This window comes from Vigna radiata, chromosome 1, assembly GCF_000741045.1.
Source record: "Vigna radiata var. radiata cultivar VC1973A chromosome 1, Vradiata_ver6, whole genome shotgun sequence".
In the NCBI taxonomy this organism is placed as follows: Eukaryota; Viridiplantae; Streptophyta; class Magnoliopsida; order Fabales; family Fabaceae; genus Vigna; species Vigna radiata.
The window spans coordinates 2,385,707-2,410,245 of NC_028351.1; the positions used below are offsets into that span (position 1 = coordinate 2,385,707).

General features: G+C 27.3%; 2 protein-coding genes across 2 annotated transcripts; one reads left to right on the forward strand and one right to left on the reverse strand.

Annotated features, from left to right (window-relative positions):
• Positions 1–1,792: 1,792 nt before the first annotated feature.
• LOC106776147 (uncharacterized protein At5g39865) lies at positions 1,793–3,873 on the forward strand. The gene has a single exon (XM_014663535.2). It carries the CDS (start codon positions 2,313–2,315, stop codon positions 3,618–3,620), a length of 1,308 nt encoding a protein of 435 aa, XP_014519021.1. The 5' UTR covers positions 1,793–2,312; the 3' UTR covers positions 3,621–3,873.
• A 16,251-nt stretch (positions 3,874–20,124) lies between these two features.
• Positions 20,125–22,419, reverse strand: LOC106766921 (transcription factor PRE5). Its single transcript, XM_014651715.2, has 2 exons — positions 21,656–22,419; positions 20,125–20,553 (listed from the first exon to the last, which is right to left on the reverse strand). The coding sequence occupies exons 1-2, from the start codon at positions 21,776–21,778 to the stop codon at positions 20,401–20,403; spliced, it is 276 nt and encodes a 91-aa protein (XP_014507201.1). The 5' UTR covers positions 21,779–22,419; the 3' UTR covers positions 20,125–20,400.
• Positions 22,420–24,539: the final 2,120 nt, after the last annotated feature.

The window sequence follows — 24,539 nt, forward strand, 5'->3', positions numbered from 1 at the left end:
AGTTTTGCAAAATATATAAAGTATTGAAATTACTTTTTCCATAAATTTAAATTAACTTATATATATATATATATATATATATATATATATATATAATTCTTTAATTTATATTTTTCTATAAACTTTATGTGATTTTGTTTAATTTAATTACTTTTCAAAATTTATTTTTTTAGAATTTAGTAATTAAAATTATAATTTTATTACTTATTTTATATGTAAAAAAAAAGTGAATATACGTACACATATATGTTTTAACTAACATAATAACAATAACAATAATTAAGATTAATTATGAAAAATTTATGAATAATAACATGAAACAATTACCTAATTGTGAAAATGTTTGAAATTGAGCAATTGAATTGTACTATGAATTTAAAAGGTTTAAATGAAAATTGAAAACCCACTTATTTAAATGAAATTGTCACATAAAAATAACATTTATTCATACAAATAAAAAAATAAACAAAAATTTATTTAAGTTCTTACAATATATATATTACCAACAAAAATTATTTTTACATACATAAAGATCAAATAAATATACGTAACATCCTAACATATTTCAACACTTCAATACTAACACATGTTTTAATTAAGCAAATAAAAATTTATTTGATGAATTTTATTGATAATTCTAAATTATTGTTATACAAATATCTAATAAAAAGTTTATAGTACCGACCCTTTAAGTACTCCGATCCTTTTGCTCTTGAAAATTAAAAAAAAAAAATCTCATTTAATAAATTTATTGATCGACTTTACTTTTAGAATAAAAATATTAATCACTAACAATTTTTTCTATTATTTTATCATAAAATTTATCATATTAGATAAATAATATGATTAATGAACAAGACTTGACATGTATCCTATAATATTATATAAAGAGGATTCAGTTTATATATATATATATATATATATATATATTATTCTTTAATTTTTATTTGTCTATCAACTTTATGTGATTTTGTTTAATTTAATTATTTTTGAAAATTTATTTTTTTTAAATTTATTAATTATAATTATAATTTTATTACTTATTTTATATGTAAATAAAGTGAATACACGTACACATATATGTTTTAACTAAGATAATGACAATAACAATAATTAAAAGATTAATTATGAAAAATATATGAATAATAACATGAAACAATTACCTAATTATGAAAATGTTTGAAATTGAGAAATTGAATTGTACTATGAATTAAAAAAGTTTAAATGAAAATTGAAAACCCACTTATTTAAATGAAATTGTCACATAAAAATAACATTTATTCATACAAATAAAAAAATCAAACAAAAATTTCATAAAAATTTACTCAATAAAATAAGTTATTGAAATCAATACAATATTGAATACCATATAACTTTGTTAATCTTTCAACGTCTTATTTAAATACCATTAAATTAAGCTGTCTTCCTCAAAAAATTCTAATAATTTTACTTGAATTCTATAAATCGTTTTAATCCGTAAAACTAAATTAACTTGTTTTTTTTTGTTAAATTAAAACAAAACTAACATAAGGGAGTAAGATATTTATGTCTTTACTTTTTACACTTGTAATAATAAAAGATGGATTATCTAATGTTTGATAAAAATAGAAATCACATCCTAGTTCATAATTCATTTTTTACATTGGATAAATGTAAATTTTGTTAAACATTCTTAGAACAAGATCTATTACTGAAAATCTGATTCATCGAAGTGGAATATTATTATACCTTAAACAGCAGTTTGTGTTTGAGTTGTGTGATTTGTGTTGTGTTGTGTCTATACTTATAAACTGCTCTAGTCAGAAAAGTTACGTCCTAAGAATCTAGTTTATGGTTTCTGTTTTCTCTCTCTAAAACTCTAGAAAGAGAGAGCAAGCGTGTGGGGATGATGAATGGTGGTTGAATGATTCATTTCTCGCCCTCTTTGTTTGACTTTCCATTCATTTCTGTTTCAATCACACTTTCTTCACCATTTCTATTCTGGCATCTGCGTGTGTGTGAGAGCTTCTTCATTTTTTCTCTTTTTCTTCTTCTTCTTCTTCTTCCATTCAATTGTAATTAACCGTTCAAAATCTTTATCTCAGATTTCCATTTCTGGTATATGAATGAGCCTTGGCATCAAATTTTGTGCAAGCTTTTTCATTTATCCATTTTTCAGTTTTCTTTTTGGTTTGAGTGGACTGGGTTTGTGGTAGTCCTTTTGTGGCTGTTTGTGGGGTGTTTTTGATTCCCCAAACAAATTCTTTTTTCGTTTTTGCCTTCCGTGTGTTTGTTGATTTACCAATTCAGATTTGCGTTTTTGTGTGACAATTATGGGTTGTGCTAATTCCAAGCCAAAGGGGTGTCAACATTGTCACTGCGACGCCCCTTACTATTCCTCTGTGCCTAGAAGCTTCTCAGTGCATGTACATCACCCTCCTCAAAGCAAAGGAGACAGTTACCATGTTGTGGCATTGACATCAACCACTCTAGGTTCTCTGGACCAGGAGCCTCACATCAATCATGGCAGTGGTTTAAGGTTTCCCAGTGGCAAGGTCATTGACAGTGACAGTTTCAGGCCACATAATGATGAGGAGGAGGATGAAGAGGAAGAAGAAAAGGGAAAGAGGCAGAGAGAGGAAAAGACATGGTCTGAAATGATTGAGCAAATGTTGCCAAAAGCAATTATGAAGACTCCAATCTCAACACCGCCTTGTGAGCCAGAGACTATCAACACGTGGGAACTGATGGAAGGCCTTGAAGACACAAGCCCTTTTAGATCACCGAAGCACCTCAAGAGTTTCTCTTTTGATGTTAATTTCAAAGGTCATGTTCATGATCCACCCAAGCCTTGTGGGTTCGTTAAGAATGGCAATGATTCAGCCAAATCAATATGCAATCAGAAGAGTGAGGAGGAGGAGGAGGGATCAAATGATTGTTCAGGTCTCAAGGCTGCAGCTTCAGATTTTGATGATCCGAAAGTGGTTGTTGTTTCCTCATCAGATGAATCATTGCAAGGGAACATGGCCAGAAAGGGGTTTTCGTTTTCTACTGAGGAAGAGAAGAAGATCAGCAATGATGATGATGATGATGTTGTGGTGGATTTGAAGGCTACCCCATTTAAGAAGGAGAAGGTGGTGTTGTATTTCACGAGCCTGCGTGGTGTGAGAAAGACTTATGAGGATTCCTGCCATGTGAGGCTAATTCTGAAGGGGTTAGGAGTGAGGGTGGATGAGAGAGATGTCTCGATGCATTCAGGTTTCAAGGAGGAGCTCAAAGAGCTATCGGGTCATGGATATGGTAAGGGAGGATTAGGATTGCCAAGGGTGTTTATTGGGAGGAACTACATTGGTGGAGCAGAGGACATTCAACAACTGCATGAGGATGGAAAACTTGAGAAATTGCTTGATTGTTGTGAGAAGATTAAAAACAATGTTGATGACGAGGGAGTATGTGAGGCTTGTGGGGATGTAAGGTTTGTGCCATGTGAAACATGCTATGGAAGTTGTAAAATCTACTATGAAGGTTATGATGATGAAGAAGAAGAAGAAGATGATGGTGAGATTGGTGAGTATGGATTTCAGCGTTGCCCTGACTGCAATGAAAATGGACTGATCCGCTGCCCCATCTGCTGCTACTAGTTCCCACTTTCTGCATCAAATTCAGAAGAGAAAATCCAGATTGAGCAGAGTAGGATGAATGTGAGTGAGAATGATCATGATGACATTTAATTTAACACAGGTAATTGAACAAATTTTTTGAGTTGTGTATTGTGGTATTTTGTTTATACTTTTGTACAGCGAGGTTTTTTCGGTGTGGTTGATCATATTAGAGAAGAGGAAGGAGATACAAGAGTGAACAATAACGTGCTCTAATTATGCAGAACCAGTTCAATCTACTGCATACTGTATACTTTTCTTCATTTTCCCATTTCAGAAAACAAAAAAGGCTTGGTGTATACAATTTCCTTTCTTGCAAAAGAAATGCATAGTTAATAAACACATATTAAACACTTTTTTTTTTTATTTCTTTTCCTGAACAATATATTGGAAATCCATACAAACTTCGCCTACTGATTTTGTAAGGTTGAATTATATACAATATCACACAATTTCTTAGGAAAATCTTTCTGAGTAAGTCAAATATGTTGTTTTTCTGGACTCAAGGAATCTGTGAGTGCTGTAACCAAATACACGGTTTCTTCTGGAACCAACAGAACCGTTCAATATCACATAAATAATTTTAAAGTTGAAAGAAAGTTTCTAAATGTAACAGCTTTAACTAGTTATTTGCTACCTATTTAAGGGTGTCGGTTTTTCTCTCTCTCTCTCATGGTTGTCCTCAACCATTTGCTTTAAATTATTGCCATTTATACCTTTTGTACTGAATTTCTTACAAGCAAGAAAAAGATACTGTCAAAGGTGGATGCACATAAATATAGGAGGCAAGAAAACTCACCAATTTTGACTTTGGTATCATACCAACACATTGTAAATGGTTGCTACACTTTTTCTTTCCATAATCATAATACAGATGGCGTCCCCCACTTAATTTTTTAATGTAAAGAAATAAATTATTAACATATATAAGAATAAATACTTAATCTTTATACAGTTATATTACAGTTAGGATAAATTTATCTTAAACTACAAAGTTAAGAACATCCATTAAATTGAATTTATTGAGCCTTAATGATGAGTGATCATGTGAAATAAAAATAGAGTATCAATTTATGAAATTAAAAGTTGGAAATCTAGTTGTGCCATTTAGAAAAGGACGAACCAGCGTGGAAAATTAATGATACAAAAGATCTGTGCCAAAAAAAAGTGAACTTTTTCTTGAACCTATTAAGCTCCCTTTTTCAATCATGCATCATGTGTTCATGCAGAAAATGGGGGGCCAATTGGTAAGAAAATCCCAGTAGGTTGTAAGTTTCTATGTCACAGTCATTCCATCAAATCATAATCCGTTTAGAAATTAGTGGAAGATGACCATTACAATAATAATGAAGGAAATGTTGATCATATGTTTATGTTGTGGATAATGGACAAGAAGTGAACAACGTTAAATTTAGGAAATTCTTCAGTATGATAATGCTATAAGGATATTAGACCTTGTACGATTTACAAAGAAAACACACCAAAGTTTTCATCACTACCATGGTGAATGCCTACTACTATTACTTCTCACTTTATTTTATACTTTGTAGTAGAATGTAAAAATATTTATAATGAGTTAAAAATAATAAGATTAGAGTATTTTAATATTAAAATATTTTAATATAAATAGTTTTTGATAAGTTTTATTATTTTAAAATACACGATAAATTATTTTTTGAGTTTTTTTATTTTTTTTATAAGTTTTTTTTTCATTTTATTTTATTAAAGAATCGAGATTGAGGAATTGATTCTCACATTGAATTCTTTAATTCAAACCAATTAGTTTGTTTATTTGTGTAAGTTGAGTTTTAGTTTTTTTCTTAGTTTTTTTTTTGTTATTTATTATGTATGAGTCTTCTTCCACTTCTGTGAGTCTTTTTAATTATTTATATAAGTTTTTACTTATTAGTGATCATAACGGCATGTTATGATCGTTCTTGCGATATTTTTATGTGTAGATAAAACATTTTGCAAGCTAAAAGGAATTTCGCTAATTTGGGTCTTGTGAGCTATAAGGTCAAGTAAGAGATGTTAGTCGGTTTTTATGCGTGATTTTGATAAATTTAATGGTTCGCGTGTTATTACTCTAATGCATTTGGAGATAAAAATTTGATTGTTTCTTATAAATTTGGTATACTTTTAATGATTGTCTTATTTAAGTGTTTTGATTAATTTTATATTTGATCGAAAGAATTAGAATATGATTAATTAAGTCAATGATAAGTACCCTAATATTGAAAACCCTTTATAACCTAAGAAAATTGATTTTATTATTCATTAAGTAAAATGTTTTCAAATCTGGTCAAGACAAAATCAAGTATGGGAAACAAATTGCAATAAGTCTTTAGTGTAGGATGGGTATTCAAACCAAGAAAAAAAAAAGATGGAAACTTAATGAAGAATATATAATAATCGGTGTATCTTAATCTTCAAACCATTAGTACCTGTATAATGCTCAAAATTCACAAACAGTTTATAATTAAATTTACATAAAAGACAATATAAATTACTATTTATAGATTTTAAAATAGTTTTAATATTCAATAAAATAAAAACACTATAAAAAAGTTTCTCCAAAAAGAGAAATGAAATATTTATCTAAAAAATAGTAGACTAATATTAGCTAATTTTTAAAATTAAATAGTAATAATATTTTAAATTATTTATTTTAACAATTACAAAAAGTGTGGGTGAAAGACTCTCTGAGTGCCCTTAATAAGATCTGGCTTTGGGTGAGTGGTCCTACCAAATATATATATGTGGGCAGCTTTGAAGTCTAGCAATGAATGAATGCATGACAAAGAGAGTGAATATTAGTATTGAAAAAAAAAAAAATAGTTAGTCAGCTTTATGTTTAGAAAAGAATCCATGTCCTCTTGTCATGTTACTCCATAGCAAAAGCTTAATAACTATAGCTGTTAAAAGACTGTTCTTCATCAGTACTTGTGAAAATATTGTATAAGCCTTCAAATATTTTATCCAGTACATGTGAGACTATTTTACACTAAATTAGGAATAGATTCACATTATGGAAGGTACAAATTATCCTTAACTAATAGAGTTTGTTTTATTAATTTGTTATAATTAACTTCTCTTCCTCTCCTTTTTTTCTATCTCTTTTGAGAGAATAAAAAAAATATATAAAGATGAATTTCTCTTCCTCTCCTTTTTTTTCTATCTTTTGAGAATAAAGAAAATATATAAAGATGAATCTTGTGAAATTGGAGATTATTAGAATAAAAGAAAATAATGAAATGAAACGATAAAAAGAAGAAATAAGAGTTTAGATATAAAGAAGTAAAATTATAATATATTAATAACAATTTTTAACAATTTTTTATAATAAATTACATGTTACTATTTTATTGATTTATTTTATTATATAAGTATTGTAAAAGATTTATAAAAAAGATGTTAAAAATATATTTTCTAAAAAAAAGTAGGGGATGAAAATTTGTGTTACTCACGTTCTGACACTTTCCCTCTCTTTATATATTTTAATGTGTTTAAAAATTTGGTACATGATAATACTTTTTTTTATTATTTGAGTTATTATATGCTATTTGGATTAATTATTATTTGAATATGTTTTTTAATGTAATTTTTTTACAATCTGTTTTTTATATGCAAAAATTTAGTTTGTTTAATGTTGATAAGATTTTGTTGCATGAAGTGAACTTTAGTTTCCAGTTTGAAATCCAACATAAAAATCTATGTAGTTTCATTTTTATATAAACAGATCCTAACTAATGTCTTTTTTTAGTTCAGAATCCGTATATAATACGTTAAAGGGAACACTAAGTGCAATATCATAAAAGCTCGTGGAGACCCAAAGTTATTTATTTTTTGTCCGATTATAATCGTTTGGTTCTTCGTCAATTAAAATTATTAATTATCTTGGTTTTAAAATGAGCGTGGATATTATGTTATATATAATGGATAATAATTATGGTTCAAATTAATAATCAAAGAAATTGATGCAAGGTTATGATCTAATTAATTTCTAATTCAAAAACTTGTCAATTTTGTATATTATTAATATTTTTTTCCTTAATAATATTTCAACCATCCTTAACCATTGGATTCTAAACAATGAACTACATTAGAAATATTTTAACAATCCATATAACTGCAAGTTTATTTTTATTAATTGCATTTAGAATTTTGACAATTATAATTATCTTTTTACGTAATCTTATTTCCTTAATATTAAAAATCCTACATTGACTAAAGATGCTAATTTACTATATATAAAATTTATGTGTAAACTTTATCTTATAATCTAATTTAGTAAAATTAAATTAGATTTAAAATTCACGTCTTAATAAGTTATCAAAATTATATTAAAATCTATTTTAATTACTTGTTATTTGTTGAATGAATTATTTTATTCATTATCGAACTATAGTTTTATATTTATAAAATTAAATTAAAATTTACATGAGTAAATCCCAAAAAGGTAAAATGAAAAGAAAAAAGAAAAAAATAGAGGGGTCTTTGTAAGTAACGAGATGGAGAAAGAAAAGGGAATGAGATTGCAGAAATGAAGGAAAGGAAGAGCAGAAGAGGAACGTGAGGAAAAGAAGAAAAATGCAGAAAAGATGGTTTATTTAATATATAGATATCTTTCCAGCGGTAAGTGTGAAGAATGAATGTGAGAGAAAAAGGGACAAAGGATGTGACATGATTGACATTGGTGTTGTTATGAAACCTAGGCCGGCAACAATGAATCTTGTTCGATTGTAAAGAAATTATGATACATAGGTTGTTCATCCCTATAAAGCATAAACATAAAAGCATAGTCGGTGCTTCATGAAAAATATAATAAGTAGAGTAATAATATCATGACACACTTTTACATTCATTTGACACAACATACAAGGGTAAAATGATCTAAAAAGTATAAAATTTTATAGTTTTTCAAGAAAAAAAAGATTAAAAAGTAAGTAAAAGTAGTGTCAAATGAATGTAAAAAATTTAAGTGTGTCAAAGTTTTATTTCTCATGTAATAAATCAAATTCGTGCCAAAATTTCTCATATATATTATCATTTATTCCATAACATTTGAATAACAAATAAATCAATTTCTTTACATATTTTTCAAATTTATTCATTTTAATAAATAATTTTTGTATTAACTGAATATAGGTATAAGTAATATTTACTTTTTTTAAAATTAGATATAAGGATATTGATTGAGATAAACTAAAAATAAGACAATTTTTATATATGTTTAGGATGGGGATGGAGATGAAAATATGAAACGCATATTTATTTACCATATTTTCATTTTTATTATTGTTATTATTATACTTAATTTGTGAATATTAATTATTTATCTATTTTTAGTAACTTGTATTTGATTTCTTTTCAAATTAGATGATTGCTTGATTGCTTGATTCTAAATTATACTTGTCTAATTCAAATAATAATATACTAAATAAACTATAAGAATAACTTCTTTATTTATCTATTTAGAACCTATATCAAATGATGTTTTGTTTTAATGATTTTTTTATATTCAGATTATTTTGGTTTATATATTGATTATTTTTTTTATATTATATGCATTATATTTGTAACATCCCAAAATATATTTTATAAATTATGATAAGAAGAAGTCACATGTATGATAAAGTAATATAATTATTTAGTAAAATACATAAAGTAATATAGATTACAGTTATCTCAAATAATCATAAAATTTAAAACTTTATATATATATATATATATATATATATATATATATATATATATATATATATATATAATGCTAAGAGAAAACTAATCTAAGTTGAAGCGTCGTCTTCACCCAAGGCTTGTTCCACAAAAAGCTTCTCACCCTCTACTCACATCCATAAGATGATCATTGCAAAAGAATAATGAGGCACATACAAAACACAACACAAGCAGAAATGGTAAACTAGATAAAAGCATACATACATGTTATCTAACAACATTATAAATTTGAAGAAGAATTCATACGAAAGTAAGTAAACAAGCATCCTATTTGTTAAAATCTAAACTAGACACAACCAGACTTAGAATGAATATCGAGCTATGACGATTTGTGCGTTTGTGGTGGCCTCTACTGCTTTACAAAGCCCTTACCAACGAGTTTCACCCTACCCCAAACAAGGTTAGTCCGTTACTGCGCAATAGACCTCCAAGTAGTGCCTACTAGGACCTCCAAGTAGAGTGTTAGGATAACCTCCAAGATTGAGCTCCCTATATTCATTCTAAACACTATAAGTATCTCACCAAGTGATATAGCTTTTACACTCAATTACACCATCTTAATCACGTCATTCTCTCCTTTTGAATCACCAACATGCCTTTTCTATTTATATACTCCTATTCAACATCATACAAGATAATTTAGAAGTCAAGCATCATCAACCAATCAAGAACAGAGGAAGTGAAAACAAACTATAATTGGACTGATCGCATAGCATACCCAATTGCTAAGCGAGACTAGAGAGTTTTCGCATAGCAACCCCAACTCGCTATGTGAATCCTCAAACAGAGATCACCCCTTCCCAGACATTCGCACAACGACTAAGTTCGTTATGCGAATTAACCCCCAAAAGCTCCAGGCCTCACACCCTTGTATAGCATCCCAAATCGCTATGCAAGAATGCCCCAGGTAGTGCCCCAAGCTACACAGCTCTCGCAAGGTGACCCCCAAACACTATTCTAATTAATTGGCAATTTTCCATACTAGTACTAGTCGTTGAGCGAGTTGATTCGTTATGCGACTCACCAAACAAAGGGCAACCCTCTACAGTAATTCACATAGCGCACAGAGTTGCTATGCGAATTCCTTGGCAGAGAGCACCTCGCCAGGACGACTCGCTGTGCGAATCCTTTTGCTCAGCGAGTGTGCATAATATGCAGAATGAAATTCTCCAGAATTATGCAACTCAACCACCCAAGACCAATTCTAGACATTTTTCCTAATTTCTAACACTCCTAGATCATAGTATAAGCCTAATTAAACTTGTCTAAGTGATTGATTATAAACCTCCATAACATCATTATAAAGTGTTTATGCATTGATTTCTACTTAAAAACTGAAAATCTCACAACCTAGGGACCTAAATCTAATTCAACCACTTTGAGTCTGTTTTTAACCATTTTAGGGATTCAATTAGGTCCCAATTGATTTGTCTGAGCTACCCAAACTGACTAGAATAACCTGTAGTACCTAGTTCTCAACTTAACTACCTCAGTTCCTCTAAGTTCATTTAAAACCAATATAGATTACTTAGATTGTAAGTTCTCATACTTATAACAGATTTCATATACCCAAAATTGTTTATAGTACCTCAATCAACATTCAATTAAACACATCATCCAACATCAATCAAGTTCACACTTCATATTCAACAGAGCACACAAATCTTATTTCACTAGAATCCAAATTTCAGCTTACACATGCATCAAGAACATAACAAATTTCCCACATACATTGCTTCATAAATCTAAACCAAAATCTAACACATGTACACCCTATTTTACTGAATCAGAAATAAACATCCAGCTTCTCTTACCTCAGGATTATACTGCCCAGCTCATAGACAATCTAACAGCACCTTGCGTCGCAAGGAAACTCTGGAAGCACCTACAGATCACCAATTGGTGATAGAAGGCAATCCTTAGAACCTAAACGGAGCTAGGAATCGAAGAGAAGAAGTATAATGTACATGCAATCAAAATCTGATGCATGCTTAGAGTCCTAAATTGCACGTAAGAGAGAAGAACGACTTACCGGTGGAAGAACAAGAAATTCATCGGTTGGATTGAAGCTCTCAACGCCAAGATCGCCTAGGCACCTTCTGATCGTTGAACAGATAGCTCTGTGATGAAGAAGATTAAAAAGTAGGCAGAGAATAAGTAGAGAACGGAAGTTTTAGAAAGATAAATGTTTAAGATAATGAACCAAACTTTAGAAAGTTATATATATTATATTATCATTTTTAAAGAAAGTTGCTCGTTCCATTATTTTAATACAGTCATCTACTCTATTACTTCTATTTTCCAAATTCTTATTACAATATCATTATGAAATATTATTTTATTATTTTCTTTCATTTTTTTCTTGTGTTTTTTTTTATTGTTAAAAGAAACCAATAATAATAAAATAAAAATTATTGGTGGAGAAAAATAAACTATTAAATAATAATTTAAATTTTTGATTTATAAATTTATGATTTTATAACTTATACCTTATTTTACAAGTAATTTGAATTTGATTTTTGGAAAAAATATATTATTTCTTCTAATATATAAATTTATTTGGATTATGTATTGAGATTAAAATTTTATTTGAGCTTATATTTTAAATAATATTACTTGTCCCTCGTATTCGTAACTTGTTGGTATTTATGGCCATTAAAATATCTAGAAATAGTTCACAAGTTATCATCACTCTATTCTGCTACTAAAACCGTACTTTCTAAAGTAATTATATTTTCAGGTTAGTTTCAGTGAAAGGGTGAGAAATCCTTGAGGACTCAATCATTTTTCATCACATGCGAATATCTTTTTGATTTAGCAATGAAATTTACTGAATTTTTTAATTATTAAATAAATTTAAAATCTTTATAGATTCCAAAATGTATAATTCTTATACCTATATTTGATTGTGATTTCAAAATAATTTTGTTAATTATTGGGCATCATCAAAACCATCTATAGGCCTTTTCTCCATGCACCCTATAACTTCCAACTGCACTCCATAATTTTTAAGATGAAATTTTATTCCATTTGTGGATTGTTTGTTTCGAAAATCTTCTAGAACAAGTATTTTAGAATTTCTAGAACATGATTTCTTAAAGAGGATTTATCGAACAAATTTTTTTAAAACATGTTTTCCAGAACAAATAGAATATATTTTGGAATGAGCTTTTTTGGAACAAATTTTCCAAAACACACAAGAGTTTTGCTATTTACACTCGTCTTTTGTTGTTCATACTTCCCCTTTTTTATTTCATTTGATTTAATTGACATTTTTGCCATTATTTTTTCCCTTATTTTGAAACGGTTTTACCTTCTTTCAAAATTATATACTTTAACCCACATAAATATTTTACAACAATATTCGTTCTTATTTTTTATTTTAAAAAAATATATAAAAATTTATTCTGTTATAATATTTTATCCTTAAATGAATGTAAAATTATCTCATATTACTCATCTCCTTTACATTTACGCATTCCTTTCACACTACCTCACTCAAAATCTAAAATGTACTCTTTTGAAATACATTTTTAGTTTTTTAAAATTATGGAAAAATAATCTTTTGAATTTTTATGTTTTGAAAAATTATTTTTCAGAATATCAAGAGAATAAAATGTTATAGAAAAGTACATTATCGAGTCTAGAAAAAAAAGTTTATAACAACTACTTTTAAAACACCTTTTATTAAATTACAAAATGCACTGTTTAAAACACATTTTATATTCCTAATAGTTCTAGAATCATTTTTTAGAATATTAAAATGAAAAATAAGTGTTTCAAAAATTATTTTTCAAAATGTAAAGAAATGGGTTTGGAAAGTAATTCATAGGACACTCTTTCCTCTTTTTTTATTGTGGGATGCACTTTTTAAAATATATTTTTATTTTCTTAATATTTTGAAAAGTGTTTAGTTGAAAACATTTCTTGCTTTTTAACATTCTAGTAAGTACTTTCTTGAACATTGGACAAAAAAGAAAAACAAAGATAAATATGTTAATTTAAATAAAAGAAACAAAGAAGAGTGTATATAGTAAAAAAGGGATAGAGAGTAGAAGCCTAAACACAATTTGGGAAAAATGCTAATTGGGCTTTTATGGAATACAGAATAAAGTTTGGGCCTATTTTTGCCCTAAATCATTTCAAACAACAGGGTAATGAGTAATGGGTATTGGGAATTTGATCTTTCTCTGTTTAAAACTCAAGAGATAGACAAATTTGGTCCTATTATATTTTTTCTAAATAACTTTTACAATATTCTCTAAAATTTTATTTTAGCAATAATGGTTTTTTTTTTTAATTTCTATAATGTCTGTCGTTTCCATTGCAATTACACCCTACAACTTCCTCCCCTCGCTTCCACCGTGCATAGACCTAACGGAATAGACCAACATACCAAGATTTTTTTAACAGAAACAGAACAAGGATTTTTAACAGAGTAAAAACAACCTTTTCTTAACAGAAACAGACCAAAGAATGTGAGTATTAAGAGAAACTGAATTTCATTCATAATTGATTTTATGTTTTTTTTTTTGAATAATTATGATGTGATGTTAATTATTTCAATTTTTTATGTTTGTAATGTCTTTTTATTACAATCTAAATATTGAACGAAAATATTAACATCCTACATTGATTATAAATATAAATAATATATTCATTATACTATTTATAAAAAAATAAAGTTTCTCTCCATATCTTTCTCTAGACAATTAAGGAACCTAGGAAAAGATAAATAAAAATAATAAAGACATAAAATTATACAAATGGACTGATATAAACATAAGAAAATATAAAGGAAAATAATCAATGAAAATAAGTTTATATAATTCATCATGATTCAATTTATGTGTGAATTGCAATAAAATTTAATAAATTACTATAGACTCAATATTTAATAGTCAATGCAAATAGTGAGTTTAATAAATTCATTAGACCCACCGTGTATTATAAAATCAAGATGACTATAAATAATGTAAGATCACAAGAAGTCCTCTTACAAATCTTTTCAAAACCAAGCAAATAAAATCCATTTGACTTTCTTTACAACATTGTCTCGTTTACTTTTGTTTTTAACTGTGGGAGATTATAAACTTCCTTTCATTTCTTCTAAATAAAATGATGATTATTAAGATAAATAGTAGCATATTATTCTTAAAGTAACCTAGATTAAAGAAATAAGACATTTAATAATACATAGAAAGTATTGATTTATATCAAAATATTACATTTTTATGTATCCATCATCAAATTTTGACCTAATTAGTTAGATTTCTTTTAAAACGTATAGCTGATAATGCATATTCTTATGAAATGAATGTCCCTTCACTTGATCTTTGGCATCATAGAATGTGCAAAGGTTCGAAAACTTTTTAGTTTAACCTTTTTTTCAAAGATTTATTCTCACCTCATTTAATTTTTTAATTAGTGTACATATATGTATTTACTATATATATAGTATAAATATAAAAAATAAAATAGCTTTTTTATAAATATTTTCTTAAAATCAAGAACAACATTATATTTCTTTGGGATTTTCCAAAAGCAAAACCATAATTGAAAGGGAGTGAAGGTAGTATTATTATTTTTTTTTCAAATATACTTTTTTTACCACCACTTAAATCCTTTCATATCAGCTATATAGTCCCTAACTTGTACTTATCTAGGGTTCATATTACTATTTTTTTATACACTCTCAGAAAAAAAGAAAAAGAAAAACAGAAATAAAATAAAGGGTTAAATATGTTTTTAGTCCTTATACTTTGGGGCGATTTTGGTTTTAGTCCCTCTTTCAAAGTAAGGTACAATTTAGTCATTCAACTTTAGAAAACTCTGGTTTTAGTCCTTTTTACCAAATTTTTTAAACTTTATTTGCTATTTCAAACGCGTTTCTCAGTTAACATTGAAGCAAAAATGTGTCAAATAGTGTAAACAATCCAAATGCTATAATGAAACATGCTTGAAACAACAAATAAAGTTAAAAAATTTTGGTAAAAAGACTAAAACCGGAGTTTTCTAAAGTTGAAGGACTAAATTGTACCTTAGTTTGAAAGAGGGACTAAAACCAAAATCGGCCAAAAGTATAAAGACTAAAAACATATTTAACCCTAAAATAAACTTATGCACAATTTAAAAAAGAAAAAGATAGGTGCTAAAAAAAATATCCATAAACTAACTTGACCTAACTTTAATTAAAAAATAATAATAATAATGTCAATTTGTTTCTAATTTTCTTTTGTATAAGGGTTGTGGAGAAATTTACCAAACAGACGTTAAAACAATATACCAGAACAAATTTACACATAAATACTTCTAAAAATTAAAATCAATTTATATAAATTAGTTTATACACGTTTTTTCATCTCATTTTTTCTTAACTTTTTTAAAAAAAGAAAGTTTAAATAGAACTCAATAAATTTCTTGAATATCATTCCCTTTCTTTTGTTGCACTTGTTAGGTATCTATTTAAACATTTATTCCCTTTCTTTTGTTATTTCTTGTTGGGTATCTATCTTATAGCTTCTTATTGAATATGGTGGCAATAACAAAGTTCAGAATTTGAACTAAATTTAGGACTATTAGCACTGAAATTTAACTTCAGAACTCAAAAAGAAGGTTTCAATGGCTAATCAATGACCTATTCACAGGCACGTTTGTTCTCATACACGGTGGTATGTAAATTGGACTTACATCTAAAATTAACCCTAACTTTTTTTCTTATTTGTCGGCAGAACCCAGTAATATTGTAAAATTATATATTCTTGGAGTATATATATATATATAGGTAGGTAGGTGTCAAATCATACGTATCCATTTAATTTTTACAAATGTTAAATAATTAAATATGATATAAAAAATATTCAATGGTTGAATAGTTAGAAGTATTTTTTTTATAAAGTTATTAATAATAAAAGATTTAATAAAAATTATATTCTTGTCCTGATATATTGTTTATATGTTGATGCTAAAAATTATATTTTTAATAACTTTTATGTAAAGTACAAACCTGATTAATTTAACCGTTTAATCAATTTTTTTTTAACTAATTTAATATACATTGTCATTAATGATATTACAAATAACATATAAATGTGTATTACACAATATAAAATCAAAATATAATGTTTATAACTTTTTCTTTTCACTCTTTATCTCTCTGTCTCTCTCTTCTATCTCTTTTATTTATATATATATATATATATATATATATATATATATATATATATATATATATATATATATATAATCAACATCACATATAAGATTCAATTATCGGATAAATATATTAATATTAGATTTTGATAACGTTTTAATGTACAATTTATAAATACAATCAACAAATAATAAACAACACAACATAATTTTTACATTTCAAACAATCAATTTGAGACCAAAACAAACATACAGTACAATTTATCACAACATCAACATCATTAAAAAATTAAAAAATAGTAATTTGTTTCCATTACTTGTTAGAAGACTCTACTGCTTTAAGGAACCTAGAATCACTCTCACAATTCAATAAACTTTATGTGCTCCTATAAACTACAAAGACATGATCAGGATATATTGTTAGAACTACTAATCGGTGGAGAGCCTTATAGAAGACTTAGATGATACATGCAAAACACATATGACTCACATGCAAGGAAAACGAAACAAACCAAATAAAAGAGTTTAAACTAACTTACTCTTTTATAAAAATTGATCGCCTAGATTTGAAAATCTCATCTCTAGAATCACTTACTCAGTTTCTAATATTCAAACAGATAAACCATGTGTGAAAATTCTTAAATAGGAGTAAAAAAACTCTAAAAAATTAGTTATCAAAGAAATGATGTGTTTTAAAATAATAAACTAGTATGTAATAAAACTATTTATATTAAAACATTTTAATTATAAAATTGTCTAATTTTACTATATTTAAATCACTATTAAAATTTCATTTTTAAGTCTTTACAACTTCAATTTAATTAATTTAATTAAGTAGATTTTAAAAATAACAATGAAACTAATTGTGATCATGAAACCTATTTGAAAAGATATAGCAATATCTTATTTGAAAAATATAAGAATCTGTTTGTGATTAATTAATATTGATTCCATCTATTTATTCTTAAAAAACACACAAATAACAATTTAAGACTTTTGTTTCTCAAGTACTTCTTTTAAAAATAAAAAGGGTGTAATTGTGATCATGAAACTCATTTGAAAAGATATATCGATATCTTATTAGAAAAGATATACAAATTTGTTTGTGATTAATTAATATTGAATCCATAATATTTATTCTTAAAAAAACACATAAAATACAAATTTAAGACTTTTTTTCTCTCTATAAGTATCTTTTTTATAAATAAAAACGAGACTGATTGTGGGCATTAACATCATTGAAAGGATCCATGAATGTATGCCGCCACATCAGGAAAAAAAGTGATGTTTTTTTCCAAATTTGCTTACATATAAAGTCATGCTGCATAATCCACACATTGGGGAAAATCTTTCAAGTTCGATTGATTGGTGGCATCACTTTTTAACCTTATCAATGAAAATATATTTCTCACATCAAAATAGCAATTGAGATATCGTTTTTTAAATTTTAAATTATTAATAGAAATTCAGTTTAGAATGAAATGTTTGTCTTTCTTTATATATTTATTTATATAGTGTGAATCGATTTTTTTTTAATTAATGTAAAAATTGTAATATACATGCTAAAAGCTTCATGGTGATTAAATCAATTTAAAATATATAATATAATTTTTATTTTATAAATTAATTTTTGTAGAATATCAAAATCATGAATTAAAAGTTTATTATAACAAAGTTCGATATGTGTTGAGTCTGTTGTTTGATCCGATATTGAATTTTATTAAATTATTTATTAATATTTAGTTTGACATTTAAGAAATTATATATATCTTTAACGTATAATAAATATATTGAAAGTTTTATATCTATTAATAATAAAGTCAATTTAAAATATATAATTAGATGGAAAGCTTAGCTTACAAACTAAATTTTGTAAGATTGATACAAATTTAATGTTTACTTTTTAATAATAATAGATTAAATTTTAAATCTAACAATTGAACCAATTTTATTAAAATAAATTTGAAATTTTAATTCATTTTAATGAAATGAATTTACATCATAAAAATTATCTCCATACTTACCTTCTATTAATTAACTTTATGTATCTATGTGAAAGGAAAATTTTAATTAATTAAACTTAAAACATAAAACTAAATTCAGGGTATTTTTGTCAAAAATTAAATGTATAAGAAAGTAGGTATCAACTCAAACATTTCACCATCATGATATTTATTTTGTTTCACATTCTTAAAGATTCACCATTATACTTTACTAATCAATGCATGCTTCTTAAAAAATCATTAACTTTAAGAAATAAACGGTAATTAATTTTTCAATTTTTTTAAAACAAATATCATTGAAAATGAGTTAAATCAAAAGCAAATTGACTCTTCCACTGTTACCCATACTACTTCCTAAAGAGTTTGATCAAGAAGAAGGAACGACAAAAAGTGCAAATATCCTTAATTAACAAAAGGACATAATAATGTTATAAGGTTAGATTTAGAAGAAAGAGAAAGAGACAAGTTGATAAGTGTAGACATTAAACAAAACTTAGTGTGGTACTCAAGATGTCTAATTAAAGAAAATTAACAATTAATTAACACAGATAAACTTTTGTACTAAACTATGATTTGTATAATACTATCAAAAAGCATGTTAATTATAGACAAAAGTAAACTTGAGCACGCTTCCTTGAATAACCACTTGTTTCCTAATTTTTTAACCTTTAACTCATAAAACCAAGACACTTTTGGGTTTGTGTCTTGGCTTGTTGTCACTTTCTGAATACAAAATTCAGCTATCTCTTTCTATTATATAGCCAACTATCCAACATTTAGATCAAATCACTTTCATGTAGTCTGAACTTGTTTTTAATATTGTCATATTGTACAAACTTGAACTCAACTTTGCCGACAAACTTCAAACTAATCACATATCTATGCATAACCTTCATCTTTTATATATATATCCTCCATTAATTTTGAAATATTTTCAACATACCCTATATATCATAATAAGTCATCAAAGTATAACTCTAATAACCTAGTAATTAGAGATCACACATCAACTTAAAATAAGAATTATTTACAATAATAAATGTAAATTTTACTTTATAAGTTTAAGAAAGGACAAAACCTATATATTGTGTGATATATACAATAAATGTTGAATTAAATTTAGAATTTACTTAGATGAATAAATCAAAAGGAAAAAATCTATCTTTTGGGTTTGTTAAAGTTTATTAATTTTTATGGCAATTACTTTAAAAGTATATATTATAGTTATGATATTTCTTGATTCACATTAAAGTAAAAGAAAAATCTTGATTGTGTGTGTTGAGTAATTTTATTAAATAACTCATTATTTTATGAAATGGCACATTAAGAATTATTAAAAGAAAATAGTTTCTCACATCTTAATAACTTCTTTTTTTCTCTTTTCAACTCTTAAAGAAAATTTTAGTCTGGAGCTCTAACTGTTAATTAAAATATCCAATAACAAACTAAAAACTCTAATAGCACTACTAATAATAATAATAACAACCTCATTTCACTGTCTAGATTATGTGAGACAGATAAATATCACACGACGTCATTAGATTCTATAATATAATCCAAGTTCTTACATATAAATAAAAAAAAAAATCAAATAAATCTAAGAAATAATACAGTTTGGCCATCTATAAATGTGGCATGCATATATTAATATATAGCACTATAGCCATAATACAGAGTCCTTAATTTTGATTATTACAAAACCTTTAAATTACAAGTGCACCAATCCTGCCATATACTAAGGAAGGAGGCAACTCAAACTGCACTCTATGGCACCTAAGAAGAAGAAACTAAAACACTCTTATATATGATGATATCTCCTTGAATATAGGAAAATTAGATGATGACTTGCTTATTAATTATGATTATTACTAGTTAATTAGGCTCCTAATTATAGCAGCTTCAGGACTATCAGCATCAATTGTGGCCAACAACTGAGACAGTCTTTCACTCAAGTCATCCACTTCTCTGTGTAAGCTTCTGATGTAGTTACAGGTCTCTTGTAGGACCTTAGATGCTGATACCTGCAAAACCATAAGTCACTTTCTTTTCTCTCTATATATATACAAACAGATAAAAGACTCATTCACTCATTCATACTGCACAAAAAATCACTTAACATATTACAACTATTATCATTATCTTAACCATAAGTTTGAACATATATATATATATTATGTAATTTTTTTTTTCTTTTTTCTGTTGTGTGAATGATATGTATCTTTATGTACGATGCAATCCTATTCAGAGACCATACAGGAACTTTCGTTTCACGAATTGGTCCAAATTAACCACATGATTGTTACACTGCACAGACCTTTTTTCTTTTTGAAGTCTCTTTCTTTCTTGGGTTCTGTGTTACTGTTATTAATCTTTAACTGTTATATATTTTCAAAACTATACATATATTTGTACGATCGAGTCAATGTGAACCCTTTGACGATTATAGGGATCTGCATAAGATTTGGAGCTGTTGCTAACTTTTCCCTTAATATATGGTCAATATCTGACTGTATTCTTTGACCAATTAAAATTATCATTATACATATAATATATATATATATATATATATATATATATATATATATATATATNATATGCCATCGAAAGTCCAGAACATGTCACATAGCAACAAACAAAACATGGGAAAATATCATTCCAGTGCCTCGATCTTCTCTTCTAGTGGCTTCATCATCTATATATATATATATATATATATATGCAGATACATAGCTGCTTCAGGCCACGTGAAACTATGTATAATATAGTTATATTATTTATTTATTTAGTTAGTTAGCACTTTTTACGACATCTTTTTTATCTTTTTTACCTCTCTCTTCAGTGTAAAAACAGTACTTTATACGTACATGAGAAGCATTGTTGAAACTATTTACTTATATAAGGCCTAAACAATGTTCACGAAAGCGAAAGCTCTTAAATGATAATATTGTTAATATCTTGATGAATAGTATCATACAGTTAGTAAATTTTTATATTTTCAGTGCAATATTTGCTTATATTTAAATAAGTCGAAGATAATCACATATATTATACAAAGTGGACACATGTTTTAATTCTGATAGACACCTAGAGAGATATAAAGAGAAAGGGAGGATTCTGAAATACCTTATCAGAGCGTCTATCACGAATCTCAGGAACAAGTTGACGCAACTTTGAAACAAGGTCGATGATTTGGTCATCTGAGATCCTTGTTGATGCAGATTGTTGCCTTGACCTTCTGCTAGACATGTTTTTTTTCTCTCTCTCTCTCTCTATATATATATATGTATATATAATATAATATAAGTAGATAGAGCTTAATTGGTGAAATATAATTGTCTAGTACTTAATTATGAGGACTTGCTGGTATGTAGCTTTCAGTTGAGTTTATTAGTATTGAAAGTAGCTAGAAGTGAAGAAAGAAAGTAAAGAAGATGATGAAGAAGAAGGTGGGAGAGGGAATAGAGAAAAAGATTGAAAATGGTTTTGGTTTGGTATGGTATGGAGGGTAACAAATAAAAGACAAGGTATATAATATGGAGAAGGGGAGAAAGGCTATGATATAGTAGTGTTGGGATGCAAGGCTAGGTATGCAGAAATGGAGAAAGTGATAAGAGGGATATAAAGAGAAGGAAAATCAAAGGACCACAGAGAAAGAAAGAGTGAAAGATGGAGAAAGAAATAAAGAAAGAGAGAGAGAGAGAGAGAGAAAGAGAGAGTACAATAACATAGATAGACAGTGATGTTGGATGAGAAGAAAACAATTGCATTGGGAAGGCAGTGTCAAAAACATGGTGTTTGTGTTTAATTAAAATGAAGAGTAAGAGAAAAGAGAAAGAGAGAGAGAGAAAGAAAGATTAGGTTTCTTCTTCTGTGTGTGTTCCCTATTGGGGTTGAGGTTCAAGTGGGTTAAGAAGAGTGTGTTTGTTTTTAAGCTAACAAAGTGGGCCATAATGTACATGTCTCTATAAGCAGGACCATGTGATCATAGGAAACTGATCCTCTTGTAATTAAGGGATACCCTCTTGCTAATCACATACTTCAAAGTAATTGTACCCTTAAACCTCTACCATCTTCAACACTCATCGCTCCAATGTTTCAGGCTTCTCAGTCAAATCCAAACACTTTCCCACATGGCATGCAAGAATTGGTCAAACAAAAAACAAACTGCATTAATTTCCTGGCTTGGATCTCAAACCGACCCAATCTCCTTAATCACAATCTTAATCTTTGGCTAACTAAGTTTAAGTAAAAGTGATTAGTAAAGATTTAGAAATTTATATTGTGATTCAAAGGACAGAATACAGAAGTGAACTACGTGAGGGGAAGGTAGCTAGGGCCAAGACATTGAGAGTGAGGGCATGAAAGTGATCACATGTCATTTCCATGGCTCACGAGACATGCCACGTGGCATGTGTCATGAGAGGCAGTACCTATATAATGAAGGAAAAGAGGTTTCCCAAATCAAGCAGAGATTGGGAATTTCACACTTTTATCAAGCACCACCACGTGCAGCTACACATATTGAGACCCCTCTCGCACACTCGAGGGGACCTCTTCCTTTGTTAATCCTCCTGTCTCTGTTGTGTACCAATACCAGAACAACCTTCCTTCTTACTCCAAAACTTACAACAACATTACATTAACACTTCAATTATAACTCCCACATCGAATAAAAATTCAAATCTTTCATACATATAATTCTAATTGTCCTTCCACTTAGTTATTATAAATGTTTTGCCATCAACAGGCAATTTGGACTTAGTTGTATTATATATACTTTAGGTCAGTAATTAAGTCCTTTTATCCCCATTTAATCAAACTCAGTTAACTTCATTTCCTACCCTCATAGGATTTAACTTTTTTAATCATTAAATTTAATTTCTCTATATATATATATAAATAATCTTTTTCTTCATTTCTTTCTTTAACTCTTTCTTTTATTTTATTTTTATTTTTTCTTATTCAAAAACAAAGAAGATGGCGCGATTATAATAATATATCATCATTATTTCAACATGTTACTTAATTTATATTATATTATACGTTTATGAAAGTTTAAAAATACAGAAATGAAATCATTTATTTATGTTTCATGTTAAAAATTTTAAACTTAATTATATTAAATAAATGTTAAATACTTTTCAAAATACATGAATGCTTATTTAGGTTTTTCTTGATTTTTATCCCTACTTAATCAAACTCAATTAACTTCACTTCCTATCTTCAACTCCCATATCCAAAGTGAGGGCCATAGAGAATAAAATGGCCATAACTAATGTTTCCTACCTACTATATTAAATTATTAATCAACCTACGTCCAAGTCGCCTTACATAACTGTGTGTTTAGAATATGATTAATTTTGTTTGACTAATTAAATTAATTAACCAAGGTAACTTGTTTAATCATTAAATTTATTTTCTCTTTTTGTCTCTCTCTATATTTTAGAATATCACATTTTGGTTCTATTGTTATAATTTCTTACTCTAAAATGATACTATTCATTCAATCCATGTTTATCTCAAACGGTATGTATCACTGTGTTAAACCGTAATTAAGGAAGTAAAAAAATTGACAATTAAGATACAACAATGTTTCATATGATAAGAATGTAAGAAAAAAAGCTTTGTAACTATGAGATCAAATGAGTAATTAAAAATATTTTTCTTTTTTTAGAAATAATGAATTTATGTGCTCTTTGAATTATTATTATTTTTTTTAATCATGATAAGATTTGGGATTATGCATGTGAGACATGAAATTTGATATGACGCAGTCATGGAGCATAGATGCTTTTGCAATCATAAGGTGTTTGATGTTGAGTCCAAACTCAGTGAAATCCTTAATCATTGTATAGCAAAAATTATGATCAAAATATAGACCCATTTACAATAACAAATTGTATATATATATGTATAGCTAGGTTTAGATGATAAATTGTTAATTATAGATTTATTAACACTTCATGTTCCTGTTCAAATTGAGTTAATTATTTCGACATGTAATCTG